General features: G+C 34.2%; 2 protein-coding genes across 3 annotated transcripts; both read right to left on the reverse strand.

Moving 5' to 3' along the window:
- Positions 1-5,627: 5,627 nt before the first annotated feature.
- Positions 5,628-9,031, reverse strand: LOC144546642 (putative F-box/LRR-repeat protein At5g02930). The gene is made up of 4 exons (XM_078295178.1): positions 8,911-9,031; positions 6,701-7,619; positions 6,247-6,411; positions 5,628-6,155 (listed from the first exon to the last, which is right to left on the reverse strand). The coding sequence occupies exons 1-3, from the start codon at positions 9,029-9,031 to the stop codon at positions 6,351-6,353; spliced, it is 1,101 nt and encodes a 366-aa protein (XP_078151304.1). The 3' UTR covers positions 5,628-6,155; positions 6,247-6,350.
- A 2,993-nt stretch (positions 9,032-12,024) lies between these two features.
- Positions 12,025-18,610, reverse strand: LOC144546958 (peroxisomal membrane protein PEX14-like). 2 transcript variants are annotated; one of them, XM_078295551.1, is made up of 12 exons: positions 18,525-18,610; positions 17,472-17,650; positions 16,800-16,848; positions 16,563-16,720; positions 15,656-15,869; positions 14,820-14,945; positions 14,604-14,638; positions 14,088-14,130; positions 13,563-13,630; positions 13,216-13,260; positions 12,865-12,933; positions 12,025-12,317 (listed from the first exon to the last, which is right to left on the reverse strand). In XM_078295551.1, the coding sequence occupies exons 1-12, from the start codon at positions 18,556-18,558 to the stop codon at positions 12,159-12,161; spliced, it is 1,179 nt and encodes a 392-aa protein (XP_078151677.1). In that variant the 5' UTR covers positions 18,559-18,610; the 3' UTR covers positions 12,025-12,158. The 2 variants fall into 2 exon arrangements, with proteins under 2 accessions (XP_078151677.1, XP_078151678.1); XM_078295552.1 differs by lacking the exon at positions 18,525-18,610 and having other exon boundaries at positions 16,563-16,715; positions 17,472-17,632.
- Positions 18,611-19,998: the final 1,388 nt, after the last annotated feature.

Consider the following 19,998-nt stretch of genomic DNA (forward strand, 5'->3'; position numbering starts at 1 on the left):
TTGTTTATGCAAAGCTATTCTTGACAGCGAAGCATACATTACATTGAAGCATATACCAGTATACAAAATAATACAACTCTTTAACCCAAAAAAAAAAAAAAAATCCAATCATATACCAGTACCAATCCTTAATCAAACCAACAAAAGAAGAAAAAATATGCTTCAAACAGTAACAGTAAAAAAAAGTAAAAACATATTTATCATATGCCATTTTTATCCATGCAATTGCTAATCACTGTATTGAGCTTCTCCACTGATTTGTTATCTCTTCCTTAAGCTGGTCGTCAGTCTTTGATTGTTGCTTGAAGATAACTGAACATGTATTGAAAAATTGAAATTAATAAATAACAAATTGAGCTTCATTAACGGTGAAAGTAATAGTAAGTGAATACTTGTGCTTAACAGTATACTAATTTTTAGTTTTGTTCACTAAAAATTGCAATATGTTGTACAAGTGGATCCTTGTGCTTAACAGTAAGCTTACAAGTTATTGAAGGACAAAGCAAAGGAGATATATATGACTAGAGGAACTCATTATTTTTCAAGGACAAACAAGTAACTGTATGATTACTACATACATTCGGGATATGAGGTACTTATTGCATGATTTCTTATAAGTTTCCCAAGTCAAACTTTTATCTAGTCCTTCATATAAACACAACTCAACAATTCACCTCTTTTACAAAACAATTCAGACCAAAACCACTGTAATTGGATGAGAGGGATAGAGAGAAGAGGGAGGGAGCATACCGGAGTTTAGCGATCTAGGGTTTATGCGATTTAGAAGGTGAAGAGAACGAGAGAGATAGAGTAGGGGAAAGGGGCGGGCAGAGGGGTAGAGTTCAGAGATCTAGTGTTTGTCGCTGGAGATGTTGGTGCCGAGTTTGAGCCGGAGGCGGAGCGGAGAGAAATCGCCTGAGAGAGAGGGCTTTTGCGTGAGAGAGGGGGGACACGGTTTGGCTGATAGAAAGGGGTATTTTAGTAATTAATAATTTAGAGTGGCAAAAATGAAAATTGATGAAATTTAGAGTGGCATTGTCACAATTTTCAATTTTAGAATGTCATTTTTACAATTGGAAGATTTTTGGAGTGGCAAATAACCAATTTTCCCTTTTTTATAGACTTCTATCATTATATGCCCCTTCAAATTTAGAAAACATTTTGGACCGTTCATTTTCACGCAAGAAATTAAAAATCGATCTGCAGTGAAATCATTCTAAATCTGTTTTATAATGATCAAGAGAGAACATTGAACGTAACCAACCTAAAAGTTCGGAAATTTTATTATGTATGATCTTCGATCCAACACGAAGTGTCTATGGCCATACAATGCTTCAATTTTTGGTCAATTAGATGGATGGGTTACTAAAAACAAATTTTGATCAAAATTGGATGCAAGACAATAAATGTAGTGCTATTTAATTTAAACGGTTTCGATCGATCAACGGACAACGTTTGTCTTTGTTCCTTCATTAACTCACCCAACAAGAGTTGATGTTCTATTGTCATGCATGTTTGACATAAGTCATTGATACAACATACATGTTCAACTATACAATTTAATTTCTCAAAATTATTTAATAATACAATAGAAAAGTTCTAGCATTAGCATTATATTTTGGTATAAATTTTATCAATATCATTTTAAATTATTATCATTTTAATAATTATCAATATCATTTTATATATACATATACATATATTATATATACATGTATTATATTATATTATATATACATATATTATAAAAAAAATAACCCAAACGACATTTATAAACAAAATACCGATCGTTGTATGCCTACCGTTGAACGAAAACTAAAACTGAATTTTTGAGGCACTAAACGATATTTTTTTTTTAAATTCTGATGCTTCCGATGCAACGATGCCCGATATACCACCTAGGAAAAATCAGATCCATCTTGTCCTCCCATTTCCGAAAAGTGCTAATACGCGCAAATCTGATTTTCCTAGCCAAAGTTATGGATGTTTAAAGTTTTTTCAAAAGCTGAACTTTGGAAATTTATAACTAATTGTAGAAATATCCAAATAAATTAAAATTTGTGTCAATTCTGTTTATTTTTTAATGCTCTACATGTTGGTGTAATCACTTTTGCAGTTTAGTCCCCGTATCAATCCAGACTTGTTGATCTACCGGTCTCCAATTTTTCATTTTTAATATGCACTATTAGGATCGATTGTTATAAACAACCGATCCTAATTTATGAACTATTAGGATCGGTTTATTGTTAGAACCGATCCTAACAAACAACTGATCCTAATTTATGAACTATTAGGATCGGTTGTTTTAAACTATCAGGATCGGTTTTGACAAACAACTGATTCTAATTTATGAACTATTATGATCGGTTGTTTCAAAAAATCAATTCTTATAGTATCAGGATCGATTTTGACAAACAAACTGATCCTAATTTATGAACTATTAGGATCGGTTGTTTCAAAAAACCGATCATGATACTACAATTGATCCTAATTTATGAACTATTAGGATCGGTTGTTTCAAAAAACCGATCCTGATACTATCAGGATCGGTTCTAACAAAAATCCGATCCTAATAGTTCATAAATTAGGATCAGTTGACCAAAAGTACCGATCTAAATAGTTTTTAGGATCGGTGGTTTTAAGAAAACCGATCCATATAGGTATTAGTATCGGTTGTTTCATATAGCCGATCCTGATTTCAGTTTTTCCACTAGTGGGTACGGATGATGGTGCTAGTGACAAGACAGAGAGGAGTTCAGTCAAATCTGAGAGGTATCTATTTGGTCATATTTTCTTCATATTTGAACAATTATTAATTGGTTTATTTAATTAGGATAATCTAATTTTATTTTTTTATGTTCTGTGAGAGAAGAAGCATTTCAGAAAAAATTGGAGTTTGTATATGATCCTCAAGAGGAGGAGAAATGGGTATAATTATATACTATGTGTTGTTTTTTATTTTCTATTATATCTGAATGGTTTCTTTGTTGGATATGTTTCCTTTTTTTGTTTATAATTCTATCAAATAGGATAAATTCCTTGCGAAGTATCTGGAAATTATAGCAGAGAAAAAAGAAGTGTGGCATAAGTTAGAAGCTTTGCACCTGCCGAAAATTATAGCAGAGAAAAAAACAATGTTACAGAAGTTAGAAGCTTTGCACCAGCCGGAAATTATAGCAGAGAAAAAAAAGCTCTATTACCGAAGTTAGAAGCTTTGCACCAGGAAGAGGAAAACAAAAAAAACTAGTGAAGTAAAAGTGTGTATTATATTGTAATAAATTCATTTTCTTGATATTTTATTTATCGTGACGGCGTAATCTATCCCAGAACATCAACATATTATCATGGAAATTTTGGATATATGGTTGTTTGTATATATTACTGAACTTTCTGTTTTTGTTTAGTCTTAATATAAGACACTTTTCTTATGGTGTTGCAGGAAAAGTTTGACAAGGCAGAAAAAGAGAGAAAAATGTTATGGATGAAGAGAAAAAAAAAAGCTAGGAAATATATTAAACTATCAATAGTAAAGGTTCTTAATTTTCAATTTCTGTAATTATGCTTTATAACACAAAAATGTTACTTTATAGATCAATTTTTTATTTGAAATAGAAAATTACTCCTGCTGAGTATGAAAAGATCAAAGAAGAGAGAAGACTAACTCTTGGAGTTAGCAAAGAAGAGAGAAGAGTTGCTCAGAGTTTAGATTTTGATGGTTTGGTGGCGGTTGTTGCCAAAAAGGATTTAGAGGAGGAAAGTTTATCTGTAATGCCTGTAAATAAGCCGGTATGTTATTCATTTATTATACTGTGGCAACAGTAATTTTATTTATTATAAATGATAAGTTTATAACTCATTTCAAAAGAGTTTTATATTTTACATTGCTATTTAATATTTGTTGAGCAAGGAAGCAAAGAAAACTGAGAAGGCTCACAGGATGAAGAAGAAGAAACCTCCATTACAATATTTAAAAGTATATATTTAGTTCATAGTTATTCTCTCATATTTTGTGCCACATAAAGCATACTGCTTAACAAAAACTCATATTTAAAAAGAATTGTATCCTATTTCTGATGAAATTCTTCTACACTAGTGGAGAATGTACTTTTAGTATTGGCACATCAGGGCAAAGAAAAAACGTGGTGCTAATATATATCAAGATAAGGCAAAATTAAAGGTCGACCCAAAAATTAGGTATCAGAAATGGTCATTTATAAACAACTGTTCCTAATAGGGCAGAACAAATCAGGAACAGTCGTTTATAAAGAACTGCTCTTGATTATGGCCTATCAGGAACGATCATTCCAGATTGTGTTTAATAACCCTTCCCCTCTCCTTCCAGTGCACGATTTTATAGTTAATAACCTAGGGTTTTTTACAGCTGTACGATTTGAGCTCTTTCCACGCGATTTTTTCTTCACTTAGGCCCTGTTCGGTGGCACCCTAAGGAATAGGAATGGGAATAGGAATAAAAAATTTTGAACCAATTTTTACTGTTTACCGTGGGACAAAAAAAATTGGCTCTGAGTGAATTTTTTTTTCCACGGTGAACAGTAATCTGCCGAACAGGACCTTAGTGATTTATCTCACTTGGGGATTTTGGCGCGATCCAGAGAGGAAAGATACAAGGGTTTTGGATCATACATCTCTGATTTGGTTTTGGAAGAAAAACACCAAGTCAATTTCATATAATTTCATCAATATTTGTCCAATTAAATTGAGCTAATAATTATGGACCGTTCATTTTCGTATGTGTAATCAATGGGCGATCTGCAATTAAAAAATTTCAAATTAGTTTTTAAATGATAAAGGGAAACATTAAACGTAGCCAACCAAAAAAAATTGATGTTTTGATATGTCAAAGCTTCGATCCGATGTGAAGTGTCTGTGGCCCTACGATGTTTGTATATTCCGTCGGCTCAAAGGATAGGTAGATGATAAATTTTTATCAAACTTCACTACAATGAAATGAATGTGATATTCTTTAGTTTGAACGATTCCTATTGACATTAGATAACGTGTACTTATGGATCTTCATTAACTCACACTACGAGAATTGATGTTTTATGTTCATGTTCTTCGTTAACTCAGACAACGAGCCCCTTTTTTATGATTCTACCTTCTCTTAGGGGTGTATAAAGTATAATTTTTTAATAATTAGATTTTCAGTATCCAACCTTATTCTGAATTTTAGCAGATGGCTGAGATCAATACCTTCACAGTTTTTTCAAATTCCTTTGTACCATCAATCAAAACATGCCCAAAAGAACAAGTTTTTATGTATTGTGGTTATGTGCGAGGTTTGCTAACGTAACATTTTTGTCGCCTGAACTTGCACAAAATATGAACCCGTCCGCTTGCAGTAATCTCAATACCGATCGGATGAATATTACTGAAACATTGAACTAAATTTTATTTGATAGCTACCAGAAACCTCCATTGGGTGAGTGTTGCTGAATGAATAATAAGAATTAAAAAAAACAATTGCAAATCGTAATTAATCTATAACCTGAGATAACACAGGCAATAATTGAATCTTGATCCGTGTCCCTGATGCAAAAATAAATAAAAATGGCATTCCCTGAAACAACTACATAGATAAAAAAATATTTTTAACGCTTCATATATAGCAGTAAAAGTACATTCTCAACTGCTCTACTGAATTCCAACGCATTACAAAATTGATGCTTGTCACAATTACATAACCATTCCAACAACTTCCAACTAATACAAAACTACACATCCGAACAAACCAAGGTTAACCAAGGCTGTTCAAACCAAACATAAACATATCACAAGGTTAACTTACAAAAATATATTACTACCAATATAAACCAAGGCTGACTTACAAAACTATATTACTACGTACTAATATAAAGTAGGCTTTAGGTAGCAAATGGCAAAACACAAGAACTCCAAATTAAAAACTCAGTCATTCTTTCTTTTTAAATATTGTTCACTACTCTCATACTTCGACAATGGATCTTCAGATTTTTAAATTCCTTTGTGCCATCCATCAAACTGTCTACCACTTGTCGCACCATCTTGTTATATCTCCAGTATATGACCTCAACTATCACAAACTTTTCGCATGGAGAAACAACAATCATCGATGGGGCACTAGCTTCATCTTCATCCTCTTCACTATGAAACAACTGCAATCAATAATAAATGAGATCTTTACTTAACCATTCAAATAAAAAGACTAAGGATTGAATGTTAGTAGTAATGGGAAAATAAACTTACACATTCTTCTTCTCGGTGTAGTATTGTAAGCTTCGTCAAGTTTGGTGAACTCTTTAAGATCCAAGTTACCATTTGGAAACAAGAAAACGTAGAAAAAGCAACAGTCACATTCTTGAGTTTTTGGAAAATTGGCAATTCAAATGGCAAATCAGCTGATAACAATTCCTAAATTTGAAAACATATAAACACAAGGTCAGAAGTCAGAAACAAATCAAACATTAAATTTGGTACCTTTCAATCAAGTGCAAGATTCAAAATATAAAAGCAGAAAATTTTCATTAATACATACTTGACTTCATTTTTTATAACTATTTATTTATGCATTTTTTTAGAAATTTGCTATTTGACAGTTCGATTATCCTATATAATAATAGAACTCCTCTAGTTTTTTTTTTTTTTATCAACCTAAGCTCAAATTAACATTATATACAAAATGAGAATATGAAGTGCCTACCATGTCCAAAGCGCACTTGAAATGCAACTTGAGAAGTCAATATTTGTAAGGAAATGAAGGCAAGTAGCTATCCCCTCCAAGGAAATGTCCGCAGAATCATCAAAACTCGTTAAACATGAGGATGTTAGAGATGGCTTGTTTAGGGTTGTTTTATATGGTAATGATAGGTCACCCTCATAGAGAAATGAAAGGAGACAAGGAGCATTGATAAACAGATGGTGTTCTTCATGAATTATATGACAGTTTTCAATAGCTAGATGCTTTAGACATTCATGAGCAATTACACAATCACGAACAACGCAAGAATCTAACCGAAGCAATTCCAGTATTGGGCATCCATAAAGAAGGTTCTTCACATAAATGGAATTAAGATCCGACCAACAAATGGTTAGTTTCCTAAGCTTAGGAAGGTTTACTATCAGGTCAGATGGATATATACCAGGATCACTGAGGTACAATTCCTCTAATGATGAGCACGTGTAGACGCACCACGGCACGGAACGAGTAAGCGTAAGATGGAGAACTCGAGGGTTATGGTTCACTGCATAATGGACCCACTCCCTTTCATACCCTAACCAGATTTGATGACAGAACAAGCGAAACACATCCAAATCCAAGGACTGGCGCCTCATCAGCAAAGAGTTCACAAATTTTGCAAACCTCCCATTAATAGCTTCCATCTTGACAAACCCTTCATCGCCATATGCCTCAGAGTCATCGTAGTCACAATGGAAGTTGAGGGAGGATAAAGAGGTCCAAAGGTGCTCCCACCTCTTTGACAACACGCATGTCTGCACCGCCTCCTCAATATTGAGCAATCCCAAGATATGATGAAGTATCGGGTCTGGCAATCTGCTTATGAAGTCACAATTTCCTCCGCTTGAGATTTTAACCCTCCATCTTGACTTGGTTTTGAACACTGAAATTGAATAGACAAAAGAAAGCTAGTTTAGTTTACAGTTTACACAATCATGAGATGATTAGAACATGCAACTTGAATAGACAAAAGGACCACTAGGACAATCTCAAGTACATTTTAGCAAGCCAGAGAGGTAGTTGTGCATTTGCATATTTAGACAATTCTTCCCTCTCTTGATCAGTTGAACCATCTATGCACAACATTGAATTTAATCAAACTAGAGTGAAAATTGGGAAAAAAAAACTAAGAACCTCTCTTGATCAATTAGCATACTGCTAATTACATAAAACATTTTGATTATATGCAGACCGCAAAAAGAATCTACAAAATTTTACAGAACTAATAGTCTAATACTTTTAAGGGGCAAAATGCAAAATCTGAAGACTCGAAGAATTTGAAACAATTATACCAGTGAATTTATTATATTTGAGCTATGGGTGATAATCCCTAAATCTGAAAAAGGAAAAACAATCAATTGATTCCCAGAGCATGCCACAGTAGAAATTATTCAGCAGCCAAACAGAGAATAAGAGACCCAAACTCAGTTTCATTAAACTCTTTTTTCTTTAGATGTTTATATAAATTCTGCAATTCGAAAGCACGTTGTTTTAGTTTTTATCACTCGAACTTTCAGTTTTGACCCTCTGATATTGTATTATAACAAAAAATTCACAAACAAACACTCATATTTTGACATAATTAAGAAGAAAGGTTAACACGAGTTGCCCCAAATCAGAATTTGAACCCGAAATCTAATAGAAGTATGATCCATGAATAAGAATCCATTTACCATTTTCCATTTTAGTTATGTTTTTCATAACAGCCTACTTGAGCCATTAAATTTAGAATAACATAGGTAGTATGAAATGAATCTCTTAGTAAGATTTCTTCTAGGTTTCACAATTTGCCCAAAAACCCGATTAAACTCAAGTCCAATACTTTTTAGTAAAGTTTCCCACAAGCAGCCTCTATAAACTATCAAAGACAATTACTGATTCAAGCATGACTCACAATCCAAGAGAAAGGCAACATGAGAAGGATTCACGGTCAAATGATTAAACAAATCCAGGCACTGATAATTGTCAATCAAACAAATTTACTCACAGTCAGCGAAGGAGAGAGTTTATCAGACACCGAAACAACTATGATCAAAAGAAATAAGTGAGGTTTAACAATCCCGCTACTTTCATTTTCGCGACTAAAAGTATACATCAAATTAAATTGTAAACCCTAAGCATAAGAATAAGAATAGGTAGAAGGGGATTTGAAAAAAATCTCACCTGTATGAAACAAACTATTTCGATCAGATCATCTTTGCCGAAGTGAAGTCCGAATCTCTCTTTTTCCGGGTTTAGAAGTGAAGTGCGACAAATATATCTTTTTGGGGTCCAGCGGCGTCCAGGCGCCGACATTTTTATTTTTACCCAATTAAAAAAATAATTTAATAATAATAACCATAATTCAAGAACATTATTAAAACTACACAAGCCGTGGAATTTTTCCACGGTCTCAATTTTTTTTTTTTTTTTACAAAACTGAATTTTTTATTTATTTTTTATTTTTTGAATTGAAATATTAGAAATGTTGAATATATTTCTTTAAAAATAGATGAAATACAATATAATTTGTTTTATTAGAAAGACTGTAACAAATAACTCGGATCAATATTTTACAGGCTGGATTTTTCACGGCGGTAAGAAAAATTAATATATTTCTTTATGTGTTATTGGAAAAAAAAAATACTTAGATTCTGAGTTATTGATCCCGGTTCAAAAGTCACTTATAGGTAATTCAGAAAATATTGTGATCTTTCTAATACATTTAATTTATAAAAAGTTGTATCTATTTTTGAAAAAAAAATTAAAACTTTAATTTATTTAATGATTATTTTTTAAAAATAATTATCAGAATAGATATAATTTTTTATAAATTAAATGTATTAAAAAGATCACAATATTTTCTGAATTACCTAGAAGTGACTTTTGAACCGGGATCAAAAACTCAGAATCTAAGTATTTTTCCTTTAGATGCATTTTGTCTAATTTTATTTTGTTATATTGCAGCAAAATTCGAGATGTAATACTTTTTTGAGGAGAGTGGGCAAAGTACGACCTAATGATGTCATGGAGCAATCAAATTTCGATAAAAATTTTCAGACCTGTGATGGAGGATACCGATTTGGTATCATGACAACAAACGGCTCCGAGTCCCTGAACGCTGTCTTCAAGGACAGCCGAATGTTGTCGTGGCTGCACTTGTGGAGGAGACATTCTACAAGTGCAATAAGTGATTTGTTCAGCGGCGACAGGCAGCGATGGAGCAAAGCAATGAAGAAAAGTCTTTCTCCAAACGGGTACAGGTTAAGCTTGCCAAACGGTGGGAGAAAGCCACAAAAATGGATGTCATCCCATACTCGCACGGCGAAGGTAAGTACGAAGTCACGGGCCCAAATGAAAATGTTCCAGTAGTCTAAACGCAGGATGGAACCATGTCCATTCTTCACAGAAGGTTCCAGTATATCGTGACATTCGGGCCCAACAGAGCAGTGGAATGTACATGCAGAGGTGTCCAATTAACTGGAATTCTGTGCACTCATGTGTTAGCTGTTTGTCGCCGTAATAACTGGTCACTCGACCTATTTGTTGACCACCGGTATAGGGTGGACTACCTTCTGAGTACTTGGAATGTCATGTTTGTTCCTTATGGCAATCCTAAAGATTGGCCTATGTCCACTACTCCTAAAATTGAGTCAAACAAAGATTGGATATGGCGTGGTAGGAGAAAACACATCCGTCATGTAATGACCATGGATGAAATGCAAGGTAGGTGACAGGGGCACCGTCCTCGCCGTTCCACTACTGACAGGCAGAGTCTAGGTATGTAACAGCTTTAATATGTTAATTATATTTCATTCCAATCTTGAACAACTTAATAAGTAACATTTTTTGGGATGCAGATGCTCATAACGCAGCAAATACAGCAGAAAATGAACGAGTTATGGCCGAGGCAAGTGGATCGCAAGGGTCGCGGCGAAGCACGGCCAAAAGCCGTACAGCTGACCGTGAAAATGCAACTATGATGTTTAGGGAGGCAATGGGAGAAAGACTGGCAGGAGGAGAGGCGGTTGGGATGCAAGGGCCTTCAGGTACTACCTAGCGAAGAAGGAGCACATCTCAAGCTGGAAGGAGCACATCTGGTACCGCCCACCGTCAGGAAGAAGCAGTGCAACCAGCTAGAAGCAGCACATCTGGCGCCGGACCATCTGGTACAGCACACCATCAAGAAGAAGCAGTGCAACCAGCTACAAGGAGCACATCATCATGGGGATCTGGACGATTGATGGGATTGTGTTTTCTCCAGAGTTGTAGAACTTAACATGCGGTCTATTTCAATGTGTTGAGAACTTATTTTATTAGATGAACTTTATTTGCATATGTATGAAAGTTTTTTTTAATTATTATTTTGTAAGTTGTAGACGAGCAGGATGGACAGCAATAATCGAGGAAAGAGCGAGGAAAATAAAAACCGCAGATGTAGCTTTTGCGGAAAGTTTAGAAATGACTGTCCAAAATGTGTGCAGATAGATGAATTTTTTAACCGAAATGACATATCTGATGATGATTTTGTAGAGAACCCCTACGGCTATGGATTGAGAGGAAAAAAGGTTGGTGTTGGACGGCTAATGCTAAGACTAAGGCTACGACTAAGGCTAGCACGTCGTCTGTTGTTACTGACCCGACTTCGTCAACCTCAGATGATGACTTTGTTCCATGTAGGTTCAAGACTCATTGTAAGAAATAGTATGCCGTTCAGTTTGTTCAAATTATTAAGTTAGAGATTTGTACGAATTTTATCTGTGTGGGATGACAGCTGAAGGAGTTTCATTTAGTTTTCTTATTCTATTTAACTTTCTTATTTTTGTTGTTTTTAAATACTACCCAAGAACGATATAACGAAACTAAACTGAACAAAAAATAATAAACCATAAGATATGAAACATAAAACATAATACCACGCTAAAGGAAAACATAATAAAACATAATAAAACAGATAAAAAAAAAATTCAAAACGTAAGAAAATCTTACGGTTTGGATTAAAAATTCCAACCGTAAGGATTATTTACGATTTGGATTTTTAATTCAAACCGTAAGATTTTCTTACGGTTTTGGTAAAAATATAATTTTGGCAAACATCTGGTTATTTATAATAAAATATTAATAAATTTGGGTATTTTTAAAAAACTCGGTCGAAGCCAGAAATGGCGATAACAGGAAAAACAAAATGCATTCCTAATTATCTCATTTCTTGCATGAACCCGTTCATGTATCTTTTTGTACACTGGTCCTCTATTTGATTTCACAACAAACAGAATGCTCCCCTTTCACAAAAATAAACAAAACTAATAACTTCCAAAAGTACCCATATATTTTTTCCTCAACTGGTTCTTGCTATTACACAGTAACTTATTTTACACCCATTTTCCTTCATTTTTAAATTACATAAAATAAAATCCTCAAAATAAAATAAAATAAAACATTTTCAAACTTCATATGTGACCCCACTGGAACTCGCGTCTGAATTAACAAAGTTAGATACTTTCCCTAGATGATCTGAGCCAGGTTGCGAGATATCACCTATGATAGGCTGCAACTGAGGTGCAGCCAACATTTCCTGCTGTTGATTATTTGTCTCCCAGGGCTGTTTAATGAAAAATAAAAACAAAAAAGGGAATGGTTCCAAAGATAGATTATTTGTCTTCCATGATGTGATGCAATATGGTAGCAACGAATTAAAAGATAGATTCCAATTTTTGTGAGGATCAAATATTTTTTCCAACAAAAGGGCATGGTTCCAAAGACATACCCATTTAATTTTATGGGTTAGACTTAAAATCGTTCAAAGTATGACCTCGACGTTACTCTATAATGGATAGGTTATGATTTTAGTCTACATGGAACTAGCCTGATACCCATTATATTGCCTATGCATATTGCATATGAGATAGGTACATATAATTCTAAAAAATGAACACCCCTGGTAATTCTGGAAAATTAAATACAATGTGAACTGCTTTGTCATGCAATCTTAAGAAAAGTTTTTTGAATATCTAATTTCAAACTTTCTACTTGTATGAATCAACCCAGATATACAATTGAACGTTTCCAAAGTGCTGGATCATGCAATCTTTAGTTTGTACCAACAAAATAAAAACATAGTTGATCAGAGATAGTTGTTTTGTTCTCACCTTGGGTCTTGGTGCCATGCGTGGTTTTGGTATTGGCCGGTTTGGGTCAGGTGGCATGTCATTTATATCCTGTAATAGCAACAGTAGAAAAATATCAATCATATAAAGGAAACAAATAGAAATTATCTGTGATCTCGGTAACCTAGTAGATGAAACCAACCAAATGCCAACTCAAAATTTCATTTTTTATTATACCAGTTGGACGGTAACATATGTTCAGGTTTACTAGGTGCTTGCTAATTCTGTATGAATGATAGTTATCACAAGTTCACATGTTAGGGTTACAACTGACCTGACATATTCGGGTTGAATTAAGGTGCTTAACAATGGGTCAAGCAAATATTTACATACCTTGATATTTGGAGGTCTCTCTCCTCTTTGTATCATTTCCATTATCTGAAAAGGAAGTAAAACCCACTATTATTCTACTTCTGATACTTCTTTGGAAAAAAAGCAATATATTCCTTCTCTGACTCCTGATGTTCATGCTTATTCAAATGGTGTTACGATTCAGAATATCATCATAAAATATCAGTACCACCTGTGAATCTAAACCTTCTCAGATCTTTTAAAATTTTCATTTTCATAATTTATGATGCTATTTTCAAACATGTAATGCAAATCAATAGTTTTATAATAGTAGTTGTCAATGACAACATTAACAAGATTACTATCCATAGTGATGATAATATCAGTACCTCCATATATGACTTGGGGTGAGGTGGCATAGTTGACTCGGCAGGTGTTGGCTTAGCAGGTTGCAGTACTGCATAAATCAAATGTCAAATTATACTTTGTTTCAAAGATGCAGAGGATTCAAATGCCTCCATTTATTGTGCCTCCATCGTGTCATACCTTTATTCTTTTAAGTTCTTTAACAATTTTAAATCTAAAACTCAAATTTTCAAAATAAAATCGTAAAATTTGATCCATATCACCTTTTGACAAGATTTGCAGCATTTTGGCTTTCTTTTGATGGTTACAGAGAGGTTTATAAAATTCTACTGATATGGGAATCTTTTATGTGCAAGAAGAGAAGATTATGTAAATCATACCAAGCAGTTCTATTATTCTCTGAGTTTTAATCATAAAAAATTCATTGAACTTATAGAAAGGGGCACAATGTGTGTGTGTGTGTGGTGGTGGGGGGGGGGGGGGGGGTACTGGAATCCAGCTATTCTAGGATATTCATGAAAAATAAAGTTAAAATACAAAATACTCACCTGATTGAGCTTCTCGGTTAGTTGTGCCACTTATTTGCTGGCGCTAAGAAAACAGGAAAATAAAAGTTTAGATCTAACTTGAAGGTAAACAGGTACAGAGATTCATCAAATATTAGACCACTGCGTACTATTTTATTGATCATCAAAAACCAAACAAGGTTCCTTGAAATAATTATGCTAACTTTTTCATTACAATATATCAGAAGAATAACAAGCACATAATCTGGTAGGTTTTTATTGAGGTACTCACAATTGAAGACAAATAACCAAAATACTACCTGAAGTTGATACAATTATGAACAAGGTATATATTGTATATACAATAATGACATAGCATTAATATGTAACAAAAATATATATCACACGGACAGTTCTAGGCAAATGTCCCCCCCCCCCCCCCCCCCCTGCGCATATTGGCAGCATATTTTCCCCTTCAAAGTATGATGGTAACATCAGAGCCGGAAGTAAATTTATATTTGGAAAAGAAACAAAAAGAATGAATGAGAGGTACTCTACCCTAGATTGAAAGCTCGAAGTCGGTATACTTGTGCCTGGAGAACAGGGGGAGAAAAATAGAGCAAGTCAAGAGCATTACCAGGTAAAGAGAAAAACAAAAGAATGGAAACAACAACCAACCATCTGTACCAGACTACTGCATACCTACATGGTACAAAGAATGCATCCAGTTATTTGGCAACATTTTTTTTTTATTGAAATTATTTGGCAACATACCCCTTTCAGTCCGTGACTTATCGACGTGTCGTTGAACTTTTATCTTGCGAAGAGATTTTCCTATCAGTTCCATCTCTTCAAGCTTTGCATCAATTCTGTCAATCACCACATCCATATGCTTCTTATCTGCACTAAAATGTAGTTTGTAAACAGCACTCAATATAGATATATTTTTTTTTTCTGTAGCACTTATAATACTCTTGAGTAATTTGCCTATGACATCCAAGTGAACAAAATAATGTCAGATCAAGTTAAAAATAACTAAATTAACCCCAGATATTAAAAAATAGAAATTTAATTCGTGGGGATAATGCTATTTCAAATGACAAGATGTGTTGGGTGTTTTAGCAAACAGAGGGGAACACCTGTTGTTCTAACAAAAGAACCTGTACTCCATAAAGAGATAAAAGAAGAGTGAGGCTATGGTATTATGCATAGCGTAGATTGGTCCATACTATGGATCAATATGTTTGTTTTCGAATTCCAAACAATCGATCTGAGCCATTCAACATGATCTCCATATGAAAATGTACTTGCAGACTAAATTTTACATTTTTTAGAATTTTATTTACTATATTTTTATATAGGTAGAAATCAATACTTTTTAATGGTCTAGAATCTTTAGATCAAGTGTTAACCTATCTAAAAGAATAGTAAAGAAATTCCAAAAATATGCAAAATTTGATCTACAAGTACATTTTCAATTGAAGATCATGTTAAACGGTTCAATATTCTGTTTGGACTTCAAAAATAGAGATATTGATCCACAGTACGAATCAACATGCACTTGCATAGTAACATAGCCTCACTCATATAAGAATTGACCAAAAGGTGACCTTCTTTTTTAGCGTTGAGCAGTTCTTGGCTAGCTCTGGCCACCTCAACTGCAGCCAAGGTAGCAGCTTTGGCTGCCTCTGTTGCTTCTCTAGCTGAATTTGATTTTGTTGCTTCTCTAGCTGAGTTTGATTTTGATTTATCATTTGCATTTAAATCCCCATCTTCATCTACAACCTTCCTAATCCAGGCTTTTAATCTAGGAATTACCGCTTTCTGTGAAGTTGATAAAATATGGCAACCAATTACTCATTTGAAAAACCTAGCAATGCCCACACTGAACATATAAATTGCATATACATGTTTGAAAGGGGTGTATGGTATTTTCTACAAAACAGGAAAGCAAAGGTGCGATCGCATCAGTGATGCCCCTTTATTTCAAGCAGGGACGTGCACGATATCTTTAGTTTGCACATTTATTGGTGATATTTTTACACAAATCTTAGTTTTGCGCATGCATTGATGCTATTTTAATATCCTTCTTATTACTGCCATTTTGCTAACTTTCTTCCATAATGCTTATGGGGCTTGATATTCATAATTTACATGGTAAGATACCTAGTTTGCCTAAAGTATCATCTTCAAGAAACAGCTAAACTAAATAGGGCTTGAATGGCATATGCTTTTCTAATTGAACTCCTCAAGCATCAATTTTGCTTTAAATGCTTAGCTCTCAACAGAAAGTTATGAATTTCATTAAGGTAAGGATTACAAGCTTCCATACTCAACTGCACAAAAAAGATTTTTTATTGGAAAGGGGTCTACGAAAAATTATGGGAAAACATCAACGGTTGCTGGCTTATTTGCCAAAGAAAAATCCAGTACATCATAATAAATTAATTGATCAGTTGAATATTCTAGAGCCACAAACTTGTTAATTTCATCGTTTGAATTTTAAATATGTAGTACCTTATAGAGTACAGCCGCTCCAGCTCCTGCAGAAGCAAGTATACTAATAGCACCTAAAGCATGGTACAAGTTAAACCTAGGCTGCTGCAAGCTTGGATTTGTTGAAGCAATAGCAGTTGTGGTTTGAGCACTGGAAGGAACAACAGGAGTCCCCTGTCCTGGATAAAAATTGATAGCATATTATAAGAAAGTTGAGCAGATTATCAAAGGGGGCATTCTTGGAAATAAAAAATTTACCGTTGTTTGTATTAGTAGCTGATGCAGGTGTTGCATTTGGTGGTGGATCCTGTAATTTAAACAACAGCTTAGTGTGAGAACTGTAAAAATAAAAAGGGCATGCATCCCACTATAGCCTTCCAAGACCCTGAAATAAACTGAAATTCACCGAAAGGACATGAAACATGGGTTTGGCTTTCCATTTTCTATAAAGAAAGTTCAAAGTGGGTCCCTTGCTCCCTCTCTTTCATCAAGCGAGGCAGGAAGTAGTGTATTTTAGGAAAATTGTGAAAATAAACAACAGCAGCAGCAGCAGCAAAGCCTTTAGTCCCAAACAAGTTGGGGTAGGCTAGAAATGAAACCCAAACCGTAGTCACGAAACCAAGGTTGAGGGTTTTATTTCCATAAATAAGAAAAGGTGTAACAGACATTTCTGGTCCATTTTACCCTAAATGTACAATCAAGCCCGACTAAGCTTTAATTATGCTTAAAGCCCTAAATCCATCCAAATTTGCTTTGATAAGGCCTAAAATCGTGCCTGATTCTCAAAACCAAAATCCTCAATCATCCTAATTTTCACTCTCACAAATCCCCCAAAACCCAATCCAAGAAAAATAATAATAGATAAAGTGCAAGAAACAAAATTTGGTACCGCAATCCAGGTACCCAAATGCACCATAGCTTAATTCTTACAGGTACACGACGGAACGCTTCATCAATCTCCTCCTTGGTGAGACCTTTCTTCTCAAGAAAGGAACGTCGGTATACAACTGGAGAGTCCCTTACTTTAGGATGTTGCAAGAAAGTAACAGCATTTCGTATCTGCTCCTCTCTCATTGGTTCAGAGGCCGTTAGCATATTTTCATTTTCCCCTGGACATTGCACGAAGAAGCAATTAACTTACCAGAAATTATACTTCTTACGTATAAGTATTAGTGTAAGGAAAATGTATCCTTGTCAATTAAGATGAGCATATTTCAGATGTTGCGACACATGGACCACTTGAGAAGCAATTTGATATGAAAGTTTTTGGTGGCAAACTATTAATTTTTTCTCTTCCATTGGCCTTGGTTTCGCCACATAGGGTTCTATTAACCAATAAACCCTGTGAATCTCATGGATCTACTGCAACTATCAGAAATTTCTGGAAGAACTAGCAAATATAAGAAAGTTTCTGGTATAATTTGCAAAAGGGTAACGATTTCTCTCTCCCAGGAAAAATCACATAGATTTCCTCCAGTAAAGGGTTCCCTCTTTTTTCACTTCAGAGAGGGCGAACCCTATACATTTGAAGAGTAAACCTTGGACAAATTTAAAGCAAGAAAAAGGAATTTTTTTTGGTGGTAAACACCTCTCTTTGCAAATTACTTCTTTCTTTTTGTTCCTGTTTATCTTTTTCTCTTCAATTCTTCTTTTAAAACTTTCACCTAGTATTATCCAGTATGCTTCATCTGATATAATTCAGGTTAAACCTCAGCTAAAAGTTTTATCACCTCATACCCAAATTCCCACTGCAATTTCAGTTATCCTTCAGACACATACATGTGGACCCCACTAAACAGTACAATATCAGTTTAGCTTTCTCCGCAAGTAGTAAGCTGAGAAGTAAAGATCAATCTGAACAGTACGAAATTACATCAAGGAATTCGCAAGCTGGTGTAAACGGAATAATTCCACTCGGTAAGAACAGCAAAAAAAAATAAAAAATAAAATAGAAAGAGCAAGTGATTAGTAGCAATCAAATACCTTCAGTTTGAGATTCATCGATCGGCTTAGCCATCGCACTATTTCAGCTTCGCGCTTGGAGAACCAAATTGATGGCAATTAAAAGGGCAAGAAAGAAGTCATGCTTGCTATATATCGGACGAATTCATGTCACCTAAGGTAACATAATATATATGTTTAGATCCAAACCGTTCAATCAGAATCTGCATGAATTTTAAAGGGATCCCTTGCATTCCTACTCGTCCTGAATCAGGCCGGATTCTGATCGTACGGTCTGTATTTAAATAAAAATATTCTGTTACCTCAGTGGATTTGGACTCATATCGAACCGGGCCGGGCCCAATTGGATAAGGAATTCGTAAATAATTGGATTGAATAAAAAAAACAAAACAAAAAATAGCATTATTTGAAGAGCCTATGATTAGTTGGTCTTGAACATATTTTCTGTAATCAATTGATTTGGTCCAATACAACGACATAAATAGAATTAGTTTATAAGAAGGGATTATTTTTCATGCATGCACATATTTGAAAGGATGGCTCAATGTAGAAACCGCCTGGTGGTAATATAGCTCGTTTGTCAGTTTCTCTGTAAAAACAAGGGGCGTGCAAGAAAATAGTCAAATGTTGTGAATACAAAAACTATTCTGAAATTATGCTGAAGATAATAGTCAAATGCAAATATAAATATCTCCACAAATCTTCCACTCACAGCTTAGCTTCTTCTTAATTTTTTTTGGGTATAACAACTGTGCCTTCTAGCAGCTTAACATAATGTTGGTTATATTATTAAAGACATCCATTCCTCAATTAAGCACATCTATATATATACAAGTTCGTATCTACTGTCATAATTTTGACAACACGGGTGGAATTTAAAAAAAAAAAAAATCTTGTCACTTCAGTTTTAGATAGGGAAATGAGATATTCTAGCACACTTATTTTTCAAAAAAATAATAATAAAGGACGCTATGGCATATCTCCCTTCAAATCTGAAAGAGAACAAAAAAAAAAGAGAGAAATTTATATAATGGGCCGCCATAAGCCAATTGGGCCTGAAAATTGGAAAAAATTTAAAATTAAAACTAGAACGCCATGGGCCATAGGTGGTCCGTTTATATGCAAAATCTTTGTTATGTTTGTTTCAAAAAAAAAAAAAAAAATCTTTGTTATGTTATTGATGAAACATGTGTCTGCCATTCCTGGTATCGAATTATTTTGCATTAGAGCGCTCCTATATAATTCTATTGTCGAATCATCCAACTACTGAATATATTAATTTATAAATGATTAGGTCCAAATCCTTGGTTAAAAATTTATTTTGTGTTTGACAAATTAAGTAAACTTAAAATGACAAGATACTCTTTTGAATAATTCTTACCCATGGTATATATTCTACAAGCATAATATGTTTGACATTGTGCAAGAGGCTAATATTTACATATTTACAAATTACTATTAACAGTAGTACAGTACTAACTATGATTGAGTTATA

The sequence above is a fragment of the Carex rostrata genome, chromosome 30 (genome assembly GCF_964058835.1).
Source record: "Carex rostrata chromosome 30, lpCarRost1.2, whole genome shotgun sequence".
NCBI classification, from domain to species: Eukaryota; Viridiplantae; Streptophyta; class Magnoliopsida; order Poales; family Cyperaceae; genus Carex; species Carex rostrata.